The sequence below is a fragment of the Podarcis liolepis genome, assembly GCF_965112155.1.
Source record: "Podarcis liolepis genome assembly, chromosome: 2".
NCBI classification, from domain to species: domain Eukaryota; kingdom Metazoa; phylum Chordata; class Lepidosauria; order Squamata; family Lacertidae; genus Podarcis; species Podarcis liolepis.
In genome coordinates, this window is record NC_139555.1 from 82,935,346 (window position 1) to 82,961,404 (window position 26,059).

A 26,059-nucleotide genomic window follows, 5' to 3' on the forward strand; every position below is an offset into this window, starting at 1 on the left:
CGATTTTTAGGGGTACAGGGCAAGGTTGTTGAGCTTTATTTAGGGAGGAAGAAAGCCTCGTTTTTATGGGTTTTGGGAGAAAAAGAGGAACAGCCACTCACCAGTAGATCTGGGAAAACAAATAGCCTCACTGAGTAAACTCCGTCTTCGTTCTGCAGATCGTGCAGCAATGGAGGGCGGGGTGAGGGGGCGGAGCCGAATTCTTTTTTACCAATGCTAAGGAAAGGGACCCAGCCATCAACCGCGATCTACCAAAACCTCCCAGGGATCTAACAGTAGATCGCGATCGACCTGTTGGACATCTCTGATTTAAGGGAGCAGAGTTCCTTAAGCCTTTAAAGGCCATTGTCTCAAATTAAGGACTAGACATGCTGCCTGAAACCACTTTTCCAGGTTTTTTGGCTTTACAAATCCCTACCCACTGCCCAGCCATATCTTTTGAGAACATGCTTCATGACTATCTGCCACTAAAGTATTATTAACTCATGGCATGTGGTCACTGTGAAATCATGCTGAGTTTTCGTTTAAAAAAGCAACAAAAAACTTGCAGCATTGCAAAGTAGGCAGGAAATTCCTTTTCACACTAGTATTTGGTAGTGTTGCCAACAGTGTCCTGTATAGAAATTATCTGGTCTGATAGTTTATTACATTTCTGCTGTAATCTGATGGTGCAGAAGAATCATGCAGAATCATGCAGGCAGTTCCTCTATTTTGAAGGGCAGCAGCAGATATTTATTAAAAATATTTGCTACGTACATCAGTTCTCTGAATTGAAACTTTCCATGGAACATATTATATAACATACTAATGCAATTTTTCATCAAGTATTTATAATGTAGTATATTACTTTAACAATTATTAATGTGCTGTGCCTTTTTTAATTTTCCAGGATCGCAGAACATCAGAAAAGCAGAAAGAAATGGATAGAGTGAAAGAGAAACAACAAAAAGAACTCAGTAAACAGAAACAAATAGAAAAGGTATGTTGTTTGCCAAAATTTTACCTGAAAAAAACTTGTATGCAAGAAAACAGATTTGTTCTAATGACTAAACTACAATGCAAATTTAGCTTTAGAATTTGCATGAGCTTGGGCCTTCAGAGGAGATGAAAGTGCTGAGAAAGTGGATAGATTTTTCTCTCTGTTCACACTGGAGCTTGTATTCACCTAATGAAGTTAATGGCAGTACATTAGGATAGACAAGGGAAAGCACTACTTCACATAACACATAATGAAGGTTTAGTGTTCACTGTCAGAAAATATGCTGATAACTACAGACTTGGATGGCTTTAGAAGGGAACTGGGTGAATTAATTGAGACCTGTAGAACATCTGCATTGAGAAGCATTGAAAACTAGTTACTGGAGAAAAGGCAAGCAGTGGGGGAGGCTGGTTGTCTTCATGCCCTGGAGTCTTCCAAGAATTGCCCAGTTTTATAACTTGTGGTTTGGTGGCCATAGTAAAATTCCTGCTAGTCTTTTATGGTTGAAAATCATTGCACTATTCGTATGCCTATTATATATAAGAACATTAAGAATAGCCCTAGACCAAAGGTCTATCCTATCCCACAGTGTCTGGCCAGATACCTCTGGGAAGCCCACAAACTAGACATGATGGCAATAGCCCTCTTCATTGTTTCCCTGCAGCTGGTATTCAGAGACATGGTGAGAAATTTGTCGCACCCTTCTGATTTTGGCTTGCCAGACAGAACATTCCGCACTCTCCTCCCCCTATAAAGTTTCCTAGGAGTTCTCCTGGCTCCCCGGAGTGGATTTGAGGGAGGCACAGTGAAAGGAGGCAGGGAAAGCTCTCGAGGGAGCCCTGGCAGTGGCTTCTGCTAATGCTTAAGATCCCTTGAATTTGGGCCATGGTGTCACTGATCCTGGAGGTAGTATGCAGCCATCATGACTAGCAGCCATTGATAGCCTTATAGTCCATAAATTTGACCAATCTCCTTTTAAAGTAATCCAAGTTGGTGGCTACTGCATATCATGTGGTAGCAAATTCCATAGTTTTAGCTGTGCATTGTATAAATAAGTGCTTCCTGAATCTTTCACTATTCAGCTTCATTGGATAACAATTCCTGATTCTAATATAATCACTTTCACCATGCCATGCATAATTTTATAAAACCGTATTGTATCTTCCCTTACTTCTCTTGTTCACCTTTTTTCTAAAACAAAAATCTTACATTGTTGTAAACTTCCTTTGTAGGCTACCCTTTCTGCACCTTTTCCAGCTCTGTAATAGTGGGGGGATGTGGTGATCAAAATCTACACTGGTATTCCAAGTGTTTCAACAGCATAAATCTGTATAAATGCAATTGCAATGGAAAGTCCCATTTAAAACTGAATGCTTTCTTTCAGGATTTGGAAGAGCAAAGCCGGCTAATAGCTGCTTCTAGTAGATCCAACCAGAGCACTGGGGAGGGACAATTTGTAGTCCTTAGCAGTAGTCAGTCAGAAGACAGTGATTTGGGAGAAGATGGAAAGAAGAAACGAGAATCTGAAGCATGAAGTGACTCTGGTGTGCAAGTCTTCGGACCTGTTGTCTGACATGGAAAGTCGGAGAAACAAAGGTGGTGGGTTTGCTTTATTAGATGAAACTCCATTGTGCTTTGATTTTTCTTAAACAGCCAGCTTAATGTGAATATGGACTTTCTTCCATATCATAAGGTACCATGGTGAAACTTAGCAGAAGTATACATGGCTATATATGGATCTTTTTTTCTTCTTCACTTGCCTTGCTGTGCAGATAATTTCATGAGGAAAAAATGGTATAAGGTAAGCATAATGGACAAAAGCTTTTGTCTTCACTTTCAACCTGCATTGGATAACCATTTGGTGTGTTGTGGCAAAAACAGAGTCCTTTGACTCTTTTAAAGACTTAACAAATTTAATATTATGAAGTGGAGTGTAGTCTGAGAAGGGCTCTGCTATAATAAATTTGTTAGTCCTTATTTTTTCAAAGTTCATTTTGATTCCCAAAGATTACTGAGAACAGAAACAGAGTGCTTGCTTGTAGTTTAAACATGTCTGAAAATGAATTGCCAGCAGAGAAAAGTTCAGGAAAACTGGTAATGCTGCAATGCTATTTTTACTTGAGAATGTACTTGGTGGTACTGCCCTTGGCTATTCTGCATTATACTTCAGAGCACTTTGGTGTGGAGGGTGTCAGAGACATTAAAGCACATATTAGAAGTTAGGCTGCAATCGCACTATGTGTTTTGGCAACGTACGAATACGTTTTGTAACAGATGAGAAGAACAATTTGTATGGAGACATTGCCAACTATTATTTCAGATAAAACTGATTCTGTGATCCATGCCCATATTTGCACAATTTCTCTAAATACCGTTTAGCAAGACTTACTGAACAATTCCACATACAGCATAAGTGCATTTACAGTAAACCTGCTGAATTACTGAGGAAAATTATGCTGACCCTCTTCTTCTTGATCATTTTTAATTGCAAGTGCATGACAAGTTTAGTTATATCAAACGTGCATTGGCCTTTTCCTCCAGCAAAGTAATACTATTAATACAAAACAGTGCATCTGTTTTTACAATAGTCAGATCCTTTAGTTTTTGCAAAAAGAACAGTTGGTCTTACCTGAAGAGCAGACTTGATAGGTTGCTGATGACTTGAATGAGTTGGGTATTATCTTATCGTGTGACGGAGGCAGGAAGGCAAAGAGCCCTGGGAGGCAGGTGCGGTCATTCCTCAGTTTTATAGGATTCGCCGAATTCTCAACAGGTATTGAACTGACAGTAGGAATGAAAATTCTCTACATATGTCTGCCTCTCTCCTGGCTCAATATGTAAACTTTAAATAAACATATGTTGAAAACAATGCAGCAACTAACCAAATTATCAATATCACTGCAGTCTACTCCAGGGAGAGGTCCCATTCATGTCAACAGTAGCCTATCAAATCTACTCTTCAGATAAGACCAATTGTTCTGTTTGATTCAGTTGCTGATGCCATGAATGGGATGAACGTATCACAGCTTTCCTAATTAGGGCGGGTCCCAACTGCAGTTACAGTGACTAAAGCACCTGTTGAAGGACTGCGTGCCCAAAGATAGTGTCAGCCAAAGCAGACAGGTCCCTTTTGTAATGCCTGGTGAATATACTTGGTGAGGACCAAGTAGCTGCTTTACAGATCTTTAATAAAGGAGCATTAACTATAAACACAGCTGAAGTTGCTGCTGATCTAGTGCAGGGGTCAGCAAACTTTTTCAGCAGGGGGCCTGTCCACTGTCCCTCAGACCTTGTGGGGTGCCGAACTATATTTTTTTGGGGGGGGAAGAACAAACACCAGGCAGGCCCCACAAATAACCCAGAGATACATCTTAGATAAAAGGACACATCTACTCATGTAAAACACACTTATTCCCGGACTGTCTGCGGGCCAGATTTAGAAGGCGATTGGGCCGCATCCAGCCCCTGGGCCTTAGTTTGCCTACCCATGATCTAGTGGAATGAGCCAATATGTGCAATGGCTGAGGCAACTTGAGTGACTCGCACGCTAGAGGTGTGCAAGCCCTGCTCCACCTTTCAAAGGTAGAAGGAGCAACCTTTATACCCATAGTTGAAAGGATATGAACAAGGAGTCAGTGATTCTAATGTCCTTTCAATAGACACCTCCAGTGTAGGGCAAACATCAAAGTTGTGCCACGTTTTCTCTCTCAGATGTTTTGGATCTGGACAAAAGATAGGTAGCACCAACCAACTCTTGCTGGACATGAAAGTGGGAAAGGACCTTCCGTAAAAAGGAAGGATCTGTTAGAACCCCTTTGTCTTTGTGAAAGGTGCACAGATATTTAGCTACCAATAATACAGACAACTCAGACGCTCGACATGCAGACATAATGGCCACGGGGAAGAGAACCTTAAAGGATAGATGCTTTACAGATATCTTGCACAAAGTTTCAAACGGTGGTTTCTGCAGTGTTGCCAGCACCATATGCAAACTCCAGGAAGGAAAACAATGTGCTACTAATGGATTTTGCAGAAATGCCCCCCTCAAAAAGCGTTTAACTAATGAGTTTTGCAAATTTGTGAAATGGGGGCACGACCTGTAGTGCACAAAACTGAAACTTGCCTTTTTAGAGCATTTGGTTTCAAACCATTCTGTAGCCCATGCATTGAAAGTGTAACATAGTTCACATAGAGCTTCAGTTCCGGAAATGTCCAGAACTGCACCTCTTATGTGGACACAGCTTCACTGTAGAAACACCAAGTTGATAAATTGGTCCAGGTTGCCTGATATATCTACACAGTGGAAGGTCTGCATGAGGCCAAAATGGTGAAGATGACAGCTGTATCCAACCCTTGATGTTTCAGACGGCTGCATTCAAATGTCATGCAGTCAAACATAGCCACTGTGGATTTGGATGGAACAAGGGTCCTTGCTGCAGTAGGTAGGACAACACCAGAAGATGGCAAGGAGGTGAGATGGCTAGCTCTTGGAGCTCCAACTTCCAAGGCCTGCAGGGCCAGAAAGGGGCCACCAGGATGATCTCTTTCTATTCTGATCTTTTGGAGAACACGTTGCAAAATTGACTGTGGGGGAAAAGGTATATAGGAGACATTTTGGTCAAGGTACCATCAAGGCATCCCATGCTTCCGCTTGACTGTCTTTGAACCAGGAAAAATAACATGAAACTTTATTGCAAACAGATCCACTTGACATGGACCTAGATACTCCTGAATCAGGTGGAAGACTTGCCTGTTGAGCATCCACTTCCCCGGATTGAGATGGGAGCGACTCAGCCAATCTGCCTGTAAAGTGCTGTCTCCCGCAAGACTAAGGGTCGTCCCCCCCCCCCCCAGTTGAAGAGGAGCAATGATTCTTTTTGCAGAGAAATCAATCGTGTCCCACCCTGCCTGCAAATGTGTGATTTTGTGGTGGAATTGTCTTTGTGCAGCAGCACATGGTTGATGTGCAAAATGAAACATCGCCAGCCTGGAAGCTCTTCGCTCCAACCAATTTATGGAGTGCTTCTGATTTTGTGGTGACCAGCATTTCTGTACAAAGTGACCTTGATAATGAGTTCCCAAACCCTGAAAACTGGCATCTGTGGTGATCACAGAATGGGAGTTCCGTTCTGTAGATTGGATTCTGCCGTCCACCATCTCAATGGCAGCCTGACCAGCGGAGGTAACTTGAGCACATTGCAATGCTTGTGAGTGATTGTGCATTGATGAGGAAGCAGAAACCATTGTAGGTGATGGGCATGATCTGAGAAGCTGACATACAGAGGCTCAGGATTATCGATAGATGCTTGATATCAATTTCCTTGGTAGATTTCAGCAGAGATGCTGCTGCTCTGATCTTGTTGGTGCACTCTGGAGACAGAGCCACCAAACCTTTGACTGTGTCCAGCTTGGCTTCCAGATGGATAAGCTGCTGTGATGGCTCAAGACAGCTCTTCTCCTTGTTTATCAGAAAACCATGGGATTGAAGGGCCAACATCATCGCTTGGAGGTGCTCCTTGAGCTCCTTGCAGGGTTGTCAAGACATTTCCAGAGCTGGTTCCCTTGATGTTTTCTACACGCCACACTCCCAGTTCACACTGGCTGTCAATACAATGCACATCATCAAGGCAAAGATACCAGTCAGAAATGCACATAACTGGAGGCAAGAGACTAAGGACACCCATCTTACCACCAAAGATCCTTCTCTCGCCTGCAGGTGGGGTTTGGAGAGGAGATGTCCCAGGTAGACAATGGCAGGCATTGGTCTTCATGCAGATACAGTTCCGTGCAGGGGGTTTGCCAACAAGTTCTTCCAGAGTGTGGTGATGTTTTCAGGGGCTGTTTACTTTCCCTCCCTCCCTGTTTCACCCTCACCTGAGGAGATCTTGGCCATTCTCTTGACAATGACCTCAGTTCTCAGGCCTGATTTCTGTTTTCCTTCATTTCTCCTCCTGGTCTGGTTCAGATGGATATGGTCCATGTAATAAACACCAGTCTGTTGATCATAAACAGTTTCCCATCCTAAAGGCAGTTCATCGCCAACACAGTCAGCAAATGTCAGTGGCTTTGTAATCCACATCATCTGTCAGTGTCTTGATGTGCAAGTGAAACTTCAGCTTTTGAGTGCTGCTGCCTCTGCCCGCCTCCCTGCCAGGCTTTTTTCCGTCACTACAGAGCAGCTTGCGCCCCTCCTTGGCCCTTCCCTCAAGGGCCCCCTCCCAGCTCCCTGGCTGGTGCTTGGCCGCTCCTGAGGCACTTGCCGCTGAGTGGGAAGGAGCCCTTGCTAAATGCTCTCCTGCCTCTGTCACATGACGAGATAATACCCAACCCATTCATGGCATCGGCAACCAATTCAAATTGTGAGTAGATAACATAAAGAAATCAATTTCAACCTGTTGATTCACCACTTTCTCATGTGGTCTGCCTTTTATCTAAATCACTTCTTAAAAGAAATCAACAAAATATATTTAGTAACGTTTTAGAAACAAGGTGAGAGACGAAACCAATGTTCTTCTCAAACATTGCAAAATCTATGCATCACTTCTTTCAACCCCAGCAGGTTTTCAGTTACTAAGAACACCTAACTTTGGGGAAAAGTAAACCCAAAGGAGAATTTAGGTCTTCTGTAGCAAAAGAAAGTGCAGTAGCCAATATTCAGGACCTTTCAGAATACGCCAGACCTTTTCCACCCTTCTCCAGAGAGCTGGGGGGGGGGTTCATTTTGGCCTTTATAACACTTCATTGTAATGTGTGTTAAGAAGCTTTTTCATACACATTGGGGGTGTTTCTGTTCTAAGCTATCTGAAGGAGAGGGATATCACTCCAGTAAACTGAATGGACTGCAGGAGCCCATTGAGCAGCAGTGCCATCTTCTTCTGTCTCCCTTAGAATAAGATTGAGGGAATGTCACCCATATAGTTCGTAGTTCTCTTCATTGTAAGGTAGACTAATTTTAATTAAGTTTTCATATTTTTGGGCAGCTCAGCTGGCAAATCTATATTAAATTATACCACTTTTTTGAGCCCTTAGAGCCATATTTAACAGTGCTCCCAGAAAATATAAAATTTGATATAACCAGTTTACTTCATCTGACAGATGGGTTGCATTGTTTTCATGTTTCAAGCTAACCTCTAGCAGTTGTCACCTGCAATTTGGATATGTATATGTGTGTGTATACATGTATGTTAAATCACTGTATTATAATGTGTATAATACCAAATTTTCTCATTTATATAACCAGTTATTTTTTATCTTCCTGTTAAATATTGATCTCAAAGGGCTTAATGCTCTTTGTGGAACTGAAACCTGTCAATTGTTCCCATATATAATCTGTATGTTCGAAACATTAAGGGAGAGTACGTTTATACCTGCGTAATAGTGGAATTCCCATTGTCAAAGTCTAGACAGCTAACCATGAATTTGCAAGTATCTGGTTTATGTGGTGTGTACATGTCCCACAACTTGCTAGAAAAGGGGCCACTGGTCTAACCTGAAAGGTTTTTCTCTTGGGTAATCATCCCTCAAGTGAGAAAGGCAGGAAATGCATCAGATTCAAGAAAGTAGGTTGCTCTGCTCACTCTGTCCTAGCCAGCCTCTTTCATGATATGACCAGGACACAAAGATACATGAAAATAGAAATGCAGTGGTACCTTGGTTTTCTAACATAATTCAAGTTCCAAAAAGTTCGAAAACTGAAAGCGGAAGCCTCAAAACGCAACCCTCAATATGGAAAACTCAAAACGGAAGCTGCGTTTCCTGTTCAAGTTCCAAGGCACGTTCGAAAACCGAGGCATTTACTTCTGGGTTTTTGGCATTTGAATTCCGAAATGTTTGACTTCAAAGGCATTGAGAACTGAGGTACCGCTGTAACACAATCTGCATTGCTACCATATCTGCTTCCCCATCACAGTTATATATCAAACAGAAATAAGCATAAAATTTGAAGAACATGTTAAAAAGTAGAAATTGTAAAACAAATTACAAGTTACAGATAACAATACATTAAAAGAAAATTCATTTGAAGATAATGCTGACTGACAGCTGCCCTTACCCCAACATATAATCTAACATAATGATAGTCCAGCAAGTGGGATGCACAAAAGCAGGCAATATTAAGGTGGGGAAAGCATGCTGTCTATGTCTTCAAGACATATCACGTGCCTCCTAAGACATAAGTAACAATTTTATAATGCTTTGTGACTGCATTTGGTAAAGATCAACCCATCACTCGGGTCTCAAAATAGATTCATTTGTAGGGAAGGCTGTTGTGGTTGTCTTAAATTTACTTAAATGAACCATAATGTTTCTTGGTACAGGTAACTTTAATGCTTCATAGGATGAAATAAATGCTGTTATAAGCCAACATGCTATGATAGCGGATGGCACCTTTTAACTAAAGGTTGTAGGATGAAAAGACACAAAAGAGGCTTTGTCTAAAGTTTATCATAGAATCATAGAATCATAGAGTTGGAAGAGACCACAAGGGCCATCGAGTCCAACCCCCTGCCAAGCAGGAAACACCATCAGAGCATTCCTGACATATGGTTGTCAAGCCTCTGCTTAAAGACCTCCAGAGAAGGAGACTCCACCACACTCCTGGGCAGCAAATTCCACTGTTATCATTCTGTTGATGTGAGGAGGGCATTAAAAGGGTACATTATCGCCTTTCTCACACCAAGGGAATGAACAAGATCAGGGCAAAAAGTTGACAGTGCTTACCATGGAAGCTAGTGTTAACCTTTGGCACAAAAGAAGGAACAACTCTTTATATCACACTGTCCTTATGAAAAAGCACAGATATCTTGCTAAAGAAAGAGCACTTAGCTCTGAATCCAGTGTGATTGCAACTAAGAACACTACCTGGAAGGACAGGAGCAGGAGAGGCATAGACTTCAGTGACTCAATAGGATGATGCTGTAAGACCAAAATAATTTTGTGAAGGTTCCACAATGGGTTCCACATTGAGATGTCATTTAGACTTAAACGTTGCTGCTCAAGCACCATGCTGTGTCTCAACCGCCCTGGTTCTTCTTGTAATACTGGGTCCTATAACAGTAGATCTGGCTGAGGTGGCAAGGCCCAAGGGTGTGACACTAATAAATGAAGCACTCCTGAGAATCACACATGTCCAGGCCAAGAATCGGTTGTGCCTTTTCTTCCTGGAGCTTCCAGAGTGCAAGCAGTGAGGAATATTTGGGGAGAACGGAAGCATGCATAAGATCCTTCAGCCATGGAACTGAGAGCATATCCACTGGTTCTGCTTCTAGAGATGGATAGTGGGCAAAAAAACAACACATTACTGACTACTGTATTTTATTTTTACAATTTTTGAGAAACAAATGGAGACTAAGAGCACAATTGGCTAGACAAAAGGCAGGAACTGGACTGGCCAGGAGAAAGAGCACAGAAACCTAGTTGCTTGAATTTTTACGCATTTCTTGCCTTTGGATGCTAGCTGGCATGAAAAAAAATCTGATCACTGTGCAAATTCATTCTATTTATTGCATTAGTTTTACCAATGGATACGATCGCTGTATCTAAAACTGGCAATTTGGTCAGTATGGTCATAGTGCATAACTCACCAGTGCCACACTTCAAATTGTATGTTAAAAATGAGGTTTCCTACCCAGAACATGTTCATATTGGAAGATTCTAGTGTGTAAGGTAATGTCATGAAGCTTACCCTTTTATTTTTGAAATAAAGAGTGATACAGTTCCACCCCCCATTGTCAGATTAGGTCTTTGAGTAAGCTATCACATTTCAAGTGGGACTTAATTTTGAGTAAAAAAGCATAGGATTGGGCTGTCAAGGAGCATAGGATTGGGCTGTCAAGGAGCAGAACAGCTAAACTCCACAGTGAGCACAATTGCTTTATTATATCTTTTATACTTCACTTTTGTAAACTAGAATGATCAATGTTTCAAGGCCAAAATTGAAGAAAGGAAGATTATTAAATGTTTGTGAGAAGTGAGCTTCCTAAGATGTGCTTTTCTGTGTTATCCAGAAATATAGCAAAACAAAAAATATTTTTGCATGTCCCTCTCTTCCCTAACATGCTGTAATTGAAATGCATTCCTTTTAATTGTTTGCATGTGAATCTGAGGGTAAAAAAAAAATCAGATCAGCATTCTCACTTGTGTTCTCTGCCAAAAAAAAAGCACTAACACCCAAGTTTGGTGAAGATTAATTTTTAAATTACTAGTTCTGGACTTCTCTTTTTTAAAGATCCTTATGTGAGTACTCCTCGCTCTGCAAAATTGAATTTGCAACCAGTAGACTAAGATCATGTGCTGTAAGCGGGTAGAAAGAATAAACCAGCACACAACTGAAGGAACAATGATCTATAGTGAGGTTTATATGCAAGCAAAGCAGCTTGTATAATTATTATGGGTGACTTTTATAATGTAGTGGATGGTCAAATTCTTACAGTAATGTAATGGTTTGGTTCTGTTCTAGTGATTGTGATTTTTTGCAATGTTTTAAGAATCTAATACAGTTTCCCTGAATACTTGTTAATAATATCCAGTGATTGTCAACTTGGTATTGTCAACTGCAGACTGAAATCTAGATACTAATAAACCTATCTGGGAAGGACCTTGGCAAAGTCCAGTCAATTTTAGAAGATGGTTTTCTGTATTGATTATGTAAAATATATTTTGTTTGCAATTGCTCCCTAAAAGGTCATCACCATCATCATGTTATCCAAAAAAATTAAAAAGATCCTGAAATTTTGTCAAATGTATTTTAAGTCTGTCAGTCATTCAGGAATCTTATTCATATATTTAATATAGTCAGAGATCATTTATTGTACTTAATAAAAAAAGTTAACAGCTGGAATAATGTCTTTATTTATTTCCAATAGAACAACAAACATGCGCTTATTGTTTGTAAGAGCTTATATATAATTTTTATTTTATTTTATTTTAGTGTGGTTAAGATTGGAGAAACTGAAACCATGTCCCTCCTGATGTGATTGGGGTTTTATTAATCCATCTGCTTTATATGTAATTTGCAAAGAATGAGTGGATCAGTCCCTATACCTAGGGATGTTTGACATCCAGAGATGTAAAAGGGGAAGAAATTGCAGTACTTTGCATTACTTAAACTTTGTTCTTTGTGGTCTCTGTGCTGCCACACACTTGGGCTAAATCAACTCTTTCACAAACAGAAGGACTCCAATAGCTACAACTTAAACATGCACAGAATTACGTATAGGACCCCCTCCAAATACGACTATATATATACCTGCATTAGTAAATTCCTTTCAGGTTTCCTTGTCCATAGAGATCATATTCCTTATAGAGAATGTAGTCTTTCAAACGGTTTGGTAATCGCAGAAATGTAAGGAAGACAGGGCAGCGTAGACGCAAGCGTCCTAAGCACTTGCGGATTTTCAGACGACAAAGATGTTGCAGAGAACGGGTGTTTGCTGGAGGAGGAGAGAACATGCATTCATCGTTAGGCCTGCTTTTGAAACTTCTTGATTTGGTGGGAGTTTGGTACCCAGGATTAAATCACAGGACAGCCAATGATATCTATAAGCACAACCTTGCATAAATCACTGTCTTTCCTATTTTTAAAAAAGGAGTGACTTATTTGCTTCCCAGAGTTGTGAAGAACATCTGATGAGATAAATGGCTCTCAAGATAGGAAGAACTGTAATACTCTCAAGTTGCAAACCTATGCCTACTTACCAAGGAGTAAGGGCCATTGAACACAGTGTGAATTACACTTGAGTAAACAGATTGTTATGCATGGATAGGAAAAAGCTCTCAGGCTGAATTGAGAAGTAACAGGAAACACTTTGAACACTGCAAAGTGTGATATAAAAAAGGCTAATACTTTTATTACATCAAGCTTTATTTTGGTCATGTGTAGCCTCCGTCCTAGTGTAACCTTTGCAAACTGTGAGCTGTGACAACTGGTCCAGTGCCTTGATCAATCAAAGCAGAAAAGCAGGTGTCAGCTCAGCCATCCCATTGTGGATTGACTCTTGCAAATACACAGTGTGCTGAGTAGGATATAAATCATGTACTCAGCATTTGAATACACACCTTACTGTATCACTCATGCAGTGCATTAGTGATCCATTGGCAGCGTGCTGGGGATATTTTGGATTTGCTGAGTCCCAAGCCCCCTTGTTCCCCCACCATCCCCCTAGATAGGCCAAAAAAGTGTGCCAACCTGGGAACTTGCAAAGTTATTTTCCTTCTCAGTGGAAGGATTCCCGCCCCCCCTTTAAAGCCAAATAGGCAAGATAGAAAACAGAAAATCATCCCATATCCACTCTTTTTGTCCTGGCTGGCACAAAGGGGCTTAGAAATGATGCACCCTTAGGATTTTTCTGCTCTGCTCAGTCAGTTGGAGAGGTTGTTGGGCCACAATGTCGACATTTGCACATAATGCTAAGCCAAACCATGGCTTAACATGAAGTTGGTGGCTGCTGAGAAAGAGATCACAACACTTTGGATCCTCCCTAGTCCTTTTAGCTTAGTGTGGTTCAGCAGCTAAGCAAAGGTTTGGATTAACGTGAATGAATGCAGGATTGTGGTTAAACGCTTTCCTCCTTAAGCACGATCTGTAGCCAAGTTTGCTCCCGGCTTACCTTGACGTGCACCATGCTGACAAGTCATCTTCTATCCAGAGGTCTGGATAACACAAGCGTAAATGTCTGTATCTCCTTACAATACAGTGAAGGGTTTATTATAGGCAGTCTAGGTGACTTCATAGAGACATGGGTGATGTCAGTATGACCCACAACAATTACACTGAGTACTGTGGCTTTGCGTCACATTTATCAAAACCAACCCTGGTGGATCTTTGTACCCATATCCAGCAATTGTTTTAATGATATTTTAAGCTTCTAAGGGTGGTGGTGAATGAAATACAAACGTTGCACTGCTACATCCCTACCCAACCTTGCCATTACATGTAGCATTTCCTCCCATTGGCTCCAACCACTGCCTGCCACATCCCTTTGGAGGCTGCTGACTTCAGAGCACTGGCATTGGTTGGACCAAGGTTGGTGCACAAAGGGAGGTTCCAGTGTTGGGGCTCCTATGCCTTGAATGTTGGAAGAATAGGTCTGATCAAGGAATTCTGGGAGGCCCTTGCAGGGACCACAAGTTTGCACCCTCAAATGTGATGCAACCGGTAATTGGAGGGCTACAACGTGCTCTGTCCCTCGTATTTGAATATCACATTTCTTGAGATGCTAAAATGTATTTGACACTTACTCAAAATTTCATGGATTTCTGGCCAGAGTTTCTGTTCTTGAAGTACAACTTGAAGCTTAGAGCAGATCTTGACATGATCAACATAATCTAGCATCACACGGACCACTTTCCCAGACAGGTGCTTTAACCACGCTACTGTTATCACCTCACAGAACTGAGAGAGAAAAATAAGAGCATTTGAGACCAGTTCATTCAGCATTTTGCATTATTAAAGTCCCCCAGAGGACTCAACCCAGTAAAGCCTTGGCCAAAACTGCAGAAAAGCGAACCAGCCATAGAGCAAATTCAGTTCACAAAAAATAACACCATTTGCAAACAGGATAACCAAGTACTAGCCATTTACTCTAAGGAGTGCCATCTTAAGGGTAGCATTCCCATATATCAGGCTCCCTATTTGCCTTGAAATGCTAATACACAGGGTCAGCAGATGGTGCTTATTTCTTCCACTGTGACAATATCCAGTTGTTGCTTTTTAAAAAACTTCCCACTCATATGCAGACTCACAGTTCTGGAGTCCAGCTGGGGGGAAATGGCCTGATGGGTGTTGTAGGGGCAAATCAGAAGATGGTGCATATGTAAGCAGTCCTCCCTCCCATCAGAAGCACTCACCATTGTGTCTTTGATAACAGTTGAGGTCCACCCTTCAAATATGTACTGGGAATGCACACTGGCTCCATGAGGACAATCGAAGCAGCGGTGAACATTGTACCCATAATTCAGCAACATCCTTAACATTACTTCATCTTTCAACGTGTACTGCAGAGCTGATGGGAAATGTGTTGTATTAACCCTACAGAAATAGTTCACATTGGCCCCATGGCGAAGCAGGATACCAATGAGCTCGTAGTTGCCCATTCTCAAGGCCAGCTGGAGACAGTTAACTGGGTCTTGGTTTGGTAGGGCTCCAGCATCCAGGAGCAACTGAACGGAGTCAATATCCCCATTAGAGACAGCAAAATACAAGGCTGACCTCCTCTCGTCGTCATAGCCTTTGCGAATTCTCTGATGCAACATAAAATTGGCATCAAATCCAGATTTGAGAAGGAACTCAAGGCACTGAGGGTGTCCGCCTGCAGCTGCAGAGTGAACTGGACTGATCCCACTCTCCTTGATGGCATCACTGTCCGTCACTGGAACCAAGATCTGTACAACTCTAGGGAGCAAAACAAATCAAATCAAAATATTCTTCAAGATAGCTCCAGCTTGATGAAGTTTTGACAATGGCGACAATAGGTCATTTGTTGCTCCTCACTCAGGCAAAAGAGAGGTTGTAGCTGCATGTGTTGGGAGTTTGTTCCTACAACTTCTGCATTTTTCAAAAGATGTAACATGGTGCCATAGGCACATGGGCAGACAAAGATCCCAAGAGGAAAAAGAAAATGCATAAATATATCCAAAATAAAACTGCAAATTGAGGAAATATATGAAAAAGAGGGTGGGGAGGAAGGTTGGTTTAGTTTGTAGCTAAAAGGAAAGGAGAAAGGTACAAATGTTGCTGTGGTATTGGTGGTAAGAAAAGAAATGAGTGGGAAGTTGCTGATCTTGTCTGCTCAGGAATGCACTTCAGTTGAATTGGTGGAACTTTGCACCCAAAACATTTACTGAGTTAGCCCTCAAAGCTTCTGTACAAGGCTTCTGTGCAAGTGTAGAACCTGTATGGAGAACTGCACAGAGACACTACCTGCCCACGGACTATCTCACCAGAGCAGTGCATGCTCTGGTTATCTCCCGCTTGCACTACTGCAATGTGCTCTATGTGGGGCTACCTTTGAAGGTGACTTGGAAACTACAACTAATCCAGAATGCAGCAGCTAGACTGGTGACTGGGAGTGGCTGCTGGGACCACATAACACCAGTCCTAAAGTATCTTCACTGGCTCCCAGTACTTTTTTGAGCCCAAATCAAAGTGTTGGTGCTGACCTTTAAAGCCCTAAATGGCTTTGGCCCAGTATACCTGAAGGAGCGTCTCCACCCCCATTGCTCAGCCTGGACATAGAGGTCCAGCTCCAACGGCCTTTTGCTGGTTCCCTCACTGCAAGAAGAGAGAGTTACAGGGAACCAGGCAGATGGCCTTCTCAGTAGTGGCACTCTCCCTGTGGAACGTTCTCCCTTCAGAACTACATAACTTTTAGAAGACATCTGAAGGCAGCCCTGTATCAGGAAGTTTTTAATGTTTGATATATTACTATATATGCTGTAAGCTGCCAATAGTGGCTGGGGAAACCCAGCCAGTTGGGTGGGGTATAAATAATAAAATTATTTATCATCATCATCATCACCATCATTTCAGGTTTTGATCAGGTTGTTTACATCCAACTTGCAGACGAGTATATGATAAATTATTGCCCTGCTCATCTCCCGCAAATAGTTATGTCACAAGGCAGATTTGGAAGAGAGCCGACCTGTAAGGCAGTGTTGACATGCCCCGGGCATATGACTAACTCCACTAACCCCGCCCACCCACCTCCATCCCAATTGTATAACCTGTTGGCTTTGATAACTCACAAGAGGTGTCCTCTATAAGCAGCTCTGTGAATGGGCAGGTGACCTGAATGCTTTGGTACATTAGCATCAGCTCCATACTCTAGTAGAAGAGAGACACAATCGGGATTTCCTCCTCCAGCAGCTTCAAATAATATGGATGCACAATCAGATGCCTGGGAAAGAACATTGGCACCTAAGGGAGGAAGAGCAACAGAGATTTAGTGCAATAGTAATTAGCACCCGCATTATAGCAGCCCTGACCGCTATAATGTGAATTCTAGTTCTATCAGAAAGAGTTGTGCTGGAATAAGTTGGGGTTTTTTGCAACAACTTTGAGATATGGGATCAGTATTACACTGAAACAGGACCAGTCCTGAATAAGGGCTCTTGTAGGCAAAAGTGGCGTAACACATTCACAAACCAGCAGATCTCTTTTTGCACATCCACACACATACATCAAATTGCTACTACAGTCTCAGTTCCCATTCTGCTTCCTGGTGCCTCTAAAACCTTATTCATCCTTTCTGTGTCCTTTATGCCTTACATCTGTGTTCTGAAAGTATGATGGAGCTAAAGAATCAACTTGCCACTAGTATCCCCAAACTAGAATGCAAATGCAACCACACCCAGAATGGGCCGCCTACAAAATTCCCGCACTTAGGAGCCACAGTGGTCTCTGAACTTTCAATCATGTCCTGAATATATACACTGAGTTTCATTCCAATGTTTCAATGCTCACTGTAATGTAATATCTACCTTATGTTTTACGTCTCTTGGCTCCTTTTTTGTAGTAGCTGAATTGGTGAACACAAAACATAAATGTGTGTTGGAGATGCTCGCCAGATATACAAACTGAGAATGATGAATGAGCACATTTAAGCAAAGGTCTTTCTTACTTTGCTCATCCAGCAAAGTTTTGCAAAATTCCCAGTGTATACACCTCTCCATCAGCATTGGCTCCTTCAGATTTGCTATCAACAGATCACTATGGGTTGGCTGCTGTGAATGAGCATTCAAAGACCAAGAGAGAAAACATATACAGTGGTACTTCGGGTTAAGAACTTAATTTGTTCTGGAGGTCTGTTCTTAACCTGAAACTGTTCTTAACCTGAAGCACCACTTTAGCTAATGGGACCTCCTGCTGCCGCCACACTGCCGGAGCACGATTTCTGTTCTCATCCTGAAGCAAAGTTCTTAACCTGAATAACTATTTCTGGGTTAGCGGAATCTGTAACCTGAAGCATATGTAACCCGAAGTGTATGTAACCCGAGGTACTACTATATGTATATGCCTGGACAAAAATCTCTGTCATCCACTCCGTACAGAGTATTTTAATTTCTATACCTGTGTTCCCTTAGTTAGAACAGCATTCTATCACAGGACTGCTCTGGCAATTACCAGAAAAACTAACCTCAGGTGCACCACTGAACTTCCAAGTAATTGTATAGAAGTCCTCACCTTTACGCAATAGAATTTCCAGAATTTCTGTATGCCCATTCTGTGCTGCCAGTGCTAAAGGGGTGAGTCCATACGCACTCCGTGGATCCGGATCTGCTTTAGACCAAAGCAAAAGCTCCACCATGTTTTTGAAGCCTAGCCTGGCCGCCTCATGTAAAGCTGTCCTCTTGTTGACACACTGGAGATTGACATCGGCACCAAATTGTATCAGCAAGGAGACAATTTCGTACGAATTGTGTTTAATTGCTGTAAAATGTTAAGAAAGAGCAGCATTTTACACGGTTAATGAAAAAGACATCAAATCCAAAAGCTTCCCTCTCTTGTGAAACCAAGACAGGAGAAACCATTGCTTGGCTGCCTCGTGCTATTTATATGCAGCAATAAAGGTCACGTAGCACTGCAAGGGGCTAAACTTAGAATCAGACTTTGTGTTCAGTCCCAAATTTAGCAAAATGCAACTAATATTGACAGTCTTCTGCTACTTTTGCAGGGTTTTTCGGAGATTGAAGAAACTCATCCCGAACTCTTTCCGATTCATGGTGGGCCTCCCTTTGAATGGGGTGCAACCAAAGAGGGAAGCAGCAGGCGTCGCTTGATCTTAGCTGATCAAGGTATGGGGAGAAACACATGGTTTACAGTGGTACCTCGGGTTAAGTACTTAATTCATTCTGGAGGTCCGTTCTTAACCTGAAACTGTTCTTAACCTGAAGCACCACTTTAGCTAATGGGGCCTCCTGCTGCCGCCACGCCGTCAGAGCACAATTTCTGTTCTCATCCTGAAGCAAAGTTCTTAACCTGAAGCACTATTTCTGGGTTATCGGAGTCTGTAACCTGAAGCATATGTAACCCGAGGTACCACTGTATTTGTAAAAGGTCCCAGGTTCAATCCCAGGCACCTCCAGGTGGGTCTGATAAAAGTTTCAGGGTTTCAGGAAACTCAGTGTTGACAATTCTGGGTGGGCCAATGGCAGCTTCCTATCCAAAGCACGCCCTTTCATAAAGGTAGAGAGGGCTTCTGGGCAACTTAAAATGGTGTATGGCTGGGTCTCCATGGCACAGAGCTTTGCAGCACACCTAGATGCCCTGCAAACAAAAGGGGAAATAAGAAAGGGCAAAGTGATCTGAGTGCTGTCCCTCAGTCACAAACCTCAACCCTGCCACCGCTGTCTAGAGCTTGGACTCCTCCCCTAGTCCCAGCACGGCTCAGAGAGGGGAAAAGGTAAGACAAGGCAATGGAATGAAATGAGTCAAATTCAGGTCTGCTATTTGACCAGCACTGAAATAGACAATTGTCCCCCGAGTCTTTCTCAAAATGAGAAAAAGTTTTGATACACTCACATTATTTAAAAACACACAAAAAGCATCCAAAAAAAAATCACTACACGAAACTGTGCAATTTGATTTACCGATAATTAAAGCAGAATCTCCTTCTTCATTTTTCACATCAGGATTAAAACCATTGATGAGGAGAAATTTGACGTTTTTCTCAAGACATTTGTCCACTGCTACAAACAGAGGTGTTTCCCCTTTCAGGTTTGTCAGTTGCCACACCACGGGGTGTGAAGCTGAAAGATAACCAGGAGAGACACATGGCTTTGGCACCAAGTGAGCATACAAAACTGACTTGAGAACAAAGCTGGGGGGAGATCCTTCTACCTTTCAGAGTTATTTCTAGAATATTCTTGTTGGGTTGTGCTGCAGCTTCATGTAAAGGAAGGCACCCTTGCTGGTCTGCTTCCCGAAAAGCAGAGCCACACCTCATTAACTTAAGCAAAGCCTCTTCTTCACCTGTTAAGGGTGAAAGAGGTCACAATAATGCACTCTTCATGCTTTTTATGTCCAAAGATATATATGAGCATTGTTAACCCTAATGAACTCTAATTAAAATGGTGAAGGGGGAAGTTTCACACATCAAGTGCTTTTGGGGGGGGGGTATGCAGAGGTACATTTTGTGAATCTAACGGGAGAAGAAACTTTTTTTTTTTTTTAAAGTTTCTTCTCTAGCACGGTGAATCGTCAGTTCCATTGAATACCATGGTGAATCAACAGTTCCGTTGCTACCCCCGATGGTGGCCTCATTTCCTGTCACGGTGTTCCCTGTGTCTCAGACAGAAGCGAGCATTTAATGTGTGAAGCAGGAGTTGGAATCTAGTGCGGTGATTGGCCAGTTTCATTGTATTTACTGTATTTTTCCTGATTTGAACTATAAAATAGTGATTTTCTTGAATCAAAATAAGAGTACCCCAGACATATTTTTTTTTTAAAAAAGCACTGCACACATCTATGTGCGTCACTTGATGGTTCATTATCAGTTAATGAATCCAGTTCTTTAAAAGTCTGTGCAAGATAAAGGAAATCAAGTATTCCTCTTTGTGTCGGAATCCCACTTAATTCCCCAAAGAAGTCAAATCAGATACTTAACTGTCCGAATGGCAGTGATGATCTTCCTGTAATCTGTACTTGTAGCAAAACTAAAGCTGAAAGACAACCAAAAATAATAATTAAAATCAGCCAAAACTATTCATTTCTCCCTCTTGTTGCACAGCCTCCTAGCATTGCTCCTTCAGGATATTTCTCCCCCTAACATGAAAAGAAACAAGAGACAATGTTCACTTGTTATCACTCCAAATAGACATTTAATATGTTTGTTTTTTACCCTCTAGGCGTTTGGATCTGGCTCAGTTTCTTCTTGTATTTTTTGTTGAATCATCCCCCCTAATACCATGCTTGGATGGTCAGTTATCAGTTTAGAAATAAAACAAGAGCACTAAAAATAAAGTAATGATATCTGCACATTTAGGGGACTTATTTAGCCACACAGAAGTATATCTGCTTGCAAATTAAAAGAAAAATCAAAGTGTAAATATTTGATCCCCTAAAGCTCAACAATGGCCTATGGGCAGTGCTTTCCAAGAGCTACTGAACGCTGCAGGCAACTCCACCAAAGCATGTTAAGACTCAAGCAGCCTTTGCCAATCTGGAGAAGAGAGAAGATTGTTCAATCTGGCAAGCGGCAATGTTTGTGCAGACAGAACATTCATAATAGCGTGACATTTAATTTCACTCATGGTTCTCTGTAGGTCTCCCATTCAGATATCTTAAAGCATGGGTAGGCAGTGGCGTAGCGTGGGGGGTGCAGGGGGGGCCGGCCACACCGGACGCAACATCTGGGGGGGGCGCTCGCACTCGCAGCTCTCTGGCCCTACCTGGCTCACTCACTCTCACTGCAAATTACTTGCCTTGCCCCGGGTGCTGACAACCCACGCTATGCCACTGTGGGTCCTTGGGCTGGATCAGGCCCAACTACCTTCTGGATCCGGTCCGCGGATGGTCTGGAAATCGCTGCGTGGATCACCAGCACGTGCGTGCGTTCTATCCCTCTCCCTCACACGGCAGCGCTGGCGGCACCTCCTCCCTCCCTCCTCTTGGCTTCTCCCCGCCTTGCCTAGAGGAGGAAGGGGGCTGGGCTTTGTTGGTGCCAGCAGCAGCAGCGCTCGAGCGGCTGCCATTTTAAGCAACCCCTCTCCAGAGCCCTTTCGCACGCCGCTCATCGTCCCTCTGTTGCTGCCGCCAGCCCCTGCCGCTCACAAGACACAGGGAAGCAGCCACCGGGGCTCTTGGTCCTCTTGCATCATTCCTCCTCCCCACCAAAAAAAATATAGTCCGGCCCCCCACAAGGTCTGAAGGGACAGTGGACTGGCCCCCTTCTGAAAAAGTTTGCTGACCCCTGTCTTAAAGAGTTGCAGCAGCATAGATCATCCGGGGGGCTTAATTCTCCCACTGAAATAAATGGGATTTAAAAGCCCTTTGCTGTCTGTGTCACCAGAATTCTGACAGGAGGTTCGGAACAGTGTGGGAAAGGCTGCCATTTCAAAGACACACAATGGTACCTTTGATAGCAGCATTCAGTAGTGGTCATACTTTGGGAGAATACAGTAGTGCCCCGCAAGACGAATGCCTCGCAAGACAAAAAACTCGCTAGACGCTGTCCGGAGCGATTTTAAAATGCCGCTCGCCAGCGGAAGTCCTCCGCTGTCCCAGGGTTTTTTAAACCCAGGGGTGGGAAGACCTGGTCTGAAGGTGGTTTCCCTAGGAACGCATTAATTGATTTTCAATGCATTCCTATGGGAAACCATGCATCGCAAGACGAAAAAACCGCAAGACGAAGAGAATTGCGGAACGAATTAATTTCGTCTTGCGAGGCACCACTGTATAGGATTCATCATTAATGCGACTGCCAGTCTTAAAATTCTCTCTCTCTCTCTCTCTCTCTCTCTCTCTCTCTCCTTCTCTGGTGGCATCCCATAGCCTTAGACACCTTGCAGCTGAAGCTATGAGGGTCTGTATGTGATTGTTTCTAAATGTTTTAAATACTTTAAAAAAATGTTTTGTTTTACTACCTTGTTGTTTGCCACCCTAGGCAACTTTGAGAGGAAAGTCAGGAGAAACTTAATTAACTGATTTTGATGATAACGATGCTGTATGGAGACAGCCTGCCTCTCTTTCCAGTGCAACAGGTGAACAAGACTTCTGAATCTTATGAGGAAAGGAACCGTAAAAGTGTGGCTAATGAATGTACAATGCTTCACTTTGGCTGAATCATTACTAAAATGACTATGTTCTTCTTTAGCCGTAACATAAAGCATGATAACCACTCACACTCAAACAAATACATAAAATGGAGAAAAACCCATGTACATAACACTATTATGCAAAATCACTGAATGTCACCATAACAACACTATTGAAAGAGTTTATAGCCTCCAGCATGGGTGTAGTCAAGATTTTTGTTAGATTTGTATTGATTTTGATGAATTTAGGGGGAGCATTTTCCCCTTGCCTCCCCTTGGCTACACCAGTGCTGGCATCCAGTGCTATGTTTTGAAGCCGCACATTCAAAAGTTTCAACAATATCTAGAAGGACATACATACCTGTCATTTCTTGCTGTAGCCTCTTTCTCACTCTTCTGAATGTCCTGCAAACTTTGCTGAATGACATACTGAGTTGGAATGTCATCATCAACATCATCATATATATCTGTAGTATTGTACATGCTAAAACCACATATCTTGGAAAACAAGTAGGATCAAATAGCTGTTCTATGCTGCAAAGACGATTTCTAATTCTTTTATTTCTTCTGCACTTCCAGAAGCATTAGTAGCTATATATGTGGAAATAAATATATAGAATTAGAAACAAATAGAGCTGAAACAAAAGCAGAGATGTCTTAACTTAAAAGTCTCAATTGATCTCTTTTTTTAAAAAGCAACAACTTGATTTCCTGCCCACTGTCAGATTTTTCCCATGGTAGGAAAATAGGGATCACATCAGATACGATGCTTGACCTTTACTATTGCATTGCTCAATACTTGTTTAACTATTGGGGGACATACAGCTGTTGTGTTCTTGCCCCACCTCAAAAAGGTCATTGTAGAGTTGGAAAATGTTCAGAAAACGGCAATCAAAATGATCAGGAGCCTGGAGCAACTCCCCTACGAGGAAAGGTTGCACAATTTGGGACTTAATAGTTTAGAGAAGAGGTGACATAATAGCAGCTTACAAAATTATGCATAGCATGGAGAAAGTGGATAGAGAAAAGTTTTTCTTCCTCTCTCATAACATTAGATGTTGGGGACATCTTTGCAATTTCTTCAAGTACTCTGGAAGGCATGTAGGACACAAAGTGGATTGCACCCATTAACAACCCCCCGCCCCCCCAAAAAAAATCCAGAGTAAAACTGCTCAGAATTTAACTTCATAAATAAAGTATAGTAACATATAGCTTCAGAGCTTTTTCTTATTGACAGACAAGTATTTACATCTGTTATACAGATCTGGTTACTTTATGAAAGCACTAATATTTGCCATGCATATTGCAAATACGTTGAAATGTTATTCTCTATTACTGTTCAGGCAACACTCCCTATGGTAAGATGGTTCTGGTTTCTACTATTCATGGATACCAAATAGATATTTGAAAAAGTATTACAAACATTTTCAAACTAAGCAGGTGGCTAGAGGCAGTTTGAAACAGAAAATATTTATCTACTAAGCTACCAAACATTTTACCATCAATAATTTTGGCTTAAAGCAAAGCATGCAGGTAAGTAGAGGTTTTTAGTACTACAGTTGCAATAGGATTTAAAAAATGCCAGAAGTACATATATACTCTTTAAAGTTTTTATTGTTGCTTTTAGAATTTCATTAAAAAGATTTAAGAAAAAGAACAAATCCTCCTCACCTTTTTCCACATTTGAAACAGAGAAGACCTCACACTCTAAGCAAATGTTAAAATGAAGTGTGACGTTTTATGTATTGAAAAATGATCCTTTGCTTCTTGCATAGCCCATATCCATTAATAACTTACTATAAATACCTGACCATAAGACACTCTGTTATGCATGCCCACAAGTTTCCCCATGAGGATTACGCGAAGGTTAGCAGAATTCAGAGACATGAACCTGACATGTGAAAAAAAAGATCAGAAGGCCAGACATTTTCCATCACAATTCAAGAATTGCTAAAGGAAATACATTTCTCAATAGTACCCACTCAGAAATATCTTAAATGCATGGGAATGTAATTAAAACAGCTTCAAAAACACAATGCATTAAAAACTGATAAATATCAGACAACATATCATTATCTACACTTTTCATAAACCTGGGGACATGATGCACCCAAATTTGAGGATTTTAAAAGTCCCATTGATTTTATTGCAAGATAAACCAACGGGTTCTCAATTACCATTGAAATCAATAGTGCGTAAATGTGCTTAACTTTAGTTAGACAAATGCTTAGGACAAATTTCCAACAGGTTCTAATTTATTTACATATCTTTGTGTTCGCTGTGCTAGAGTAGGCATAACTAATCCTGGCCACTACAATGTCACATTGCAACTTTTTAGTTTACCATTCTTTCTCCACCATCTGGGTGGGAAAGAGACTCTCCCCACAGTTTCTCCTTGAGCTTTGAGTAACTGGCTGCTGGCAGCAGATGCTGCACCACAGAAGGTGCTCACTAGTGGGTAACTAGCACTGCTTACATAGACTCTCTTCTTCCAGGATGCTAGGCAATTGCTAGTGCTATTATTCTGAATAGCACCCTGTGCACCTGTTTTTTCTGCTTTTCATGTGATGCCTTGCACCACTTCTTCTGAATCCACACTACTGCTCTGGGCAAGTTGAATGGACATTAAGAGATGAAAGGGGAAAACCAACATCTGTAAGCAACAGGAAAGTGATCCTTCAACAGCCTCAAAATGCTTTGTTGATACATTAAGTAAGCCATTATTTCATCCTAGCAACTGACAATATTGTTACAAAAGAACAGGAGAATACATTGGTAACTTTACAAAGGAACAACAATCACATTTAATTTTTAATTGCAAAATACTGCAATCAATTTAGAAGTTCAAATGATCAAACTACATCAGTAACAAAGTTCTTCATTTAGGGGAAGAAATCCCCTGTCTTGTCACGCTTTGATTCTGAGTTTTTCAACATTAGTCATCCAGCTGGCAAAGCAGAGCAACCCCTCGCTTAATCCAGTGCTGGACTGGTTGATCAGTTAATAGCATTAATGCAATGACAAAGTTAGTAGAATGCCCAGTGGTCGAAAGGGTTCCTTTACGTTCACTTGTCTTGTAGAGTGGACACATGTAAGCATTTGATTTTTTTATGGCTGCTTTTTTTGCTGTAAGGAGAAAAAAAAACAATTTTTATCATGCTCTGTTAAAAAATATTGAGAGTACTGTATTGCATAAATAATTTCAGTGCTAAATAAGTATGGTTTTTTATTCCATAGAGCCTAGGAAAAAATTACTGTTCAACCTTATGTAAGCAACAATTTGTAGGCTACCCTGTAACACAGCAGAATCAGTTTCACCAAGAGGCAAAA

At 41.7% G+C, this 26,059-nt stretch overlaps 3 protein-coding genes across 5 annotated transcripts in view; 1 reads left to right on the forward strand and 2 right to left on the reverse strand.

The window, feature by feature from the left end:
• The window catches only part of APPL1 (adaptor protein, phosphotyrosine interacting with PH domain and leucine zipper 1), a 31,416-nt gene extending 27,123 nt beyond the window's left edge, over positions 1-4,293 (forward strand). The window contains exons 21-23 of one of the 2 annotated variants that reach the window (XR_014522466.1): positions 890-979; positions 2,364-3,579; positions 3,943-4,293. Coding sequence is in view for 1 of the 2 variants with exons in the window: in XM_083489311.1 (XP_083345437.1) it covers positions 890-979; positions 2,364-2,513 (240 nt within the window). In the remaining variant the exon portion in view is untranslated. Of the gene's footprint in view, positions 1-889; positions 980-2,363 lie in introns of both variants that reach the window. The other variant, XM_083489311.1, reaches the window with a different exon arrangement.
• ASB14 (ankyrin repeat and SOCS box containing 14) lies at positions 3,445-24,532 on the reverse strand. Its single transcript, XM_083489341.1, has 12 exons — positions 24,401-24,532; positions 23,091-23,320; positions 20,580-20,635; positions 19,815-19,946; positions 19,565-19,723; positions 18,159-18,404; positions 16,721-16,892; positions 14,825-15,368; positions 14,216-14,369; positions 12,225-12,408; positions 9,593-10,241; positions 3,445-9,411 (listed from the first exon to the last, which is right to left on the reverse strand). Exons 2-10 carry the CDS (start codon positions 23,210-23,212, stop codon positions 12,230-12,232), a joined length of 1,764 nt encoding a protein of 587 aa, XP_083345467.1. The 5' UTR covers positions 23,213-23,320; positions 24,401-24,532; the 3' UTR covers positions 3,445-9,411; positions 9,593-10,241; positions 12,225-12,229.
• Positions 24,326-26,059, reverse strand: part of DNAH12 (dynein axonemal heavy chain 12) — a 110,714-nt gene continuing 108,980 nt past the window's right edge. For both annotated transcript variants that reach the window (XM_083489074.1, XM_083489073.1), the window contains one exon: positions 24,326-25,855. In XM_083489074.1, the coding sequence (XP_083345200.1) occupies positions 25,665-25,855 (191 nt within the window). In that variant the 3' untranslated portion in view covers positions 24,326-25,664. The remainder of the gene's footprint in view (positions 25,856-26,059) is intronic.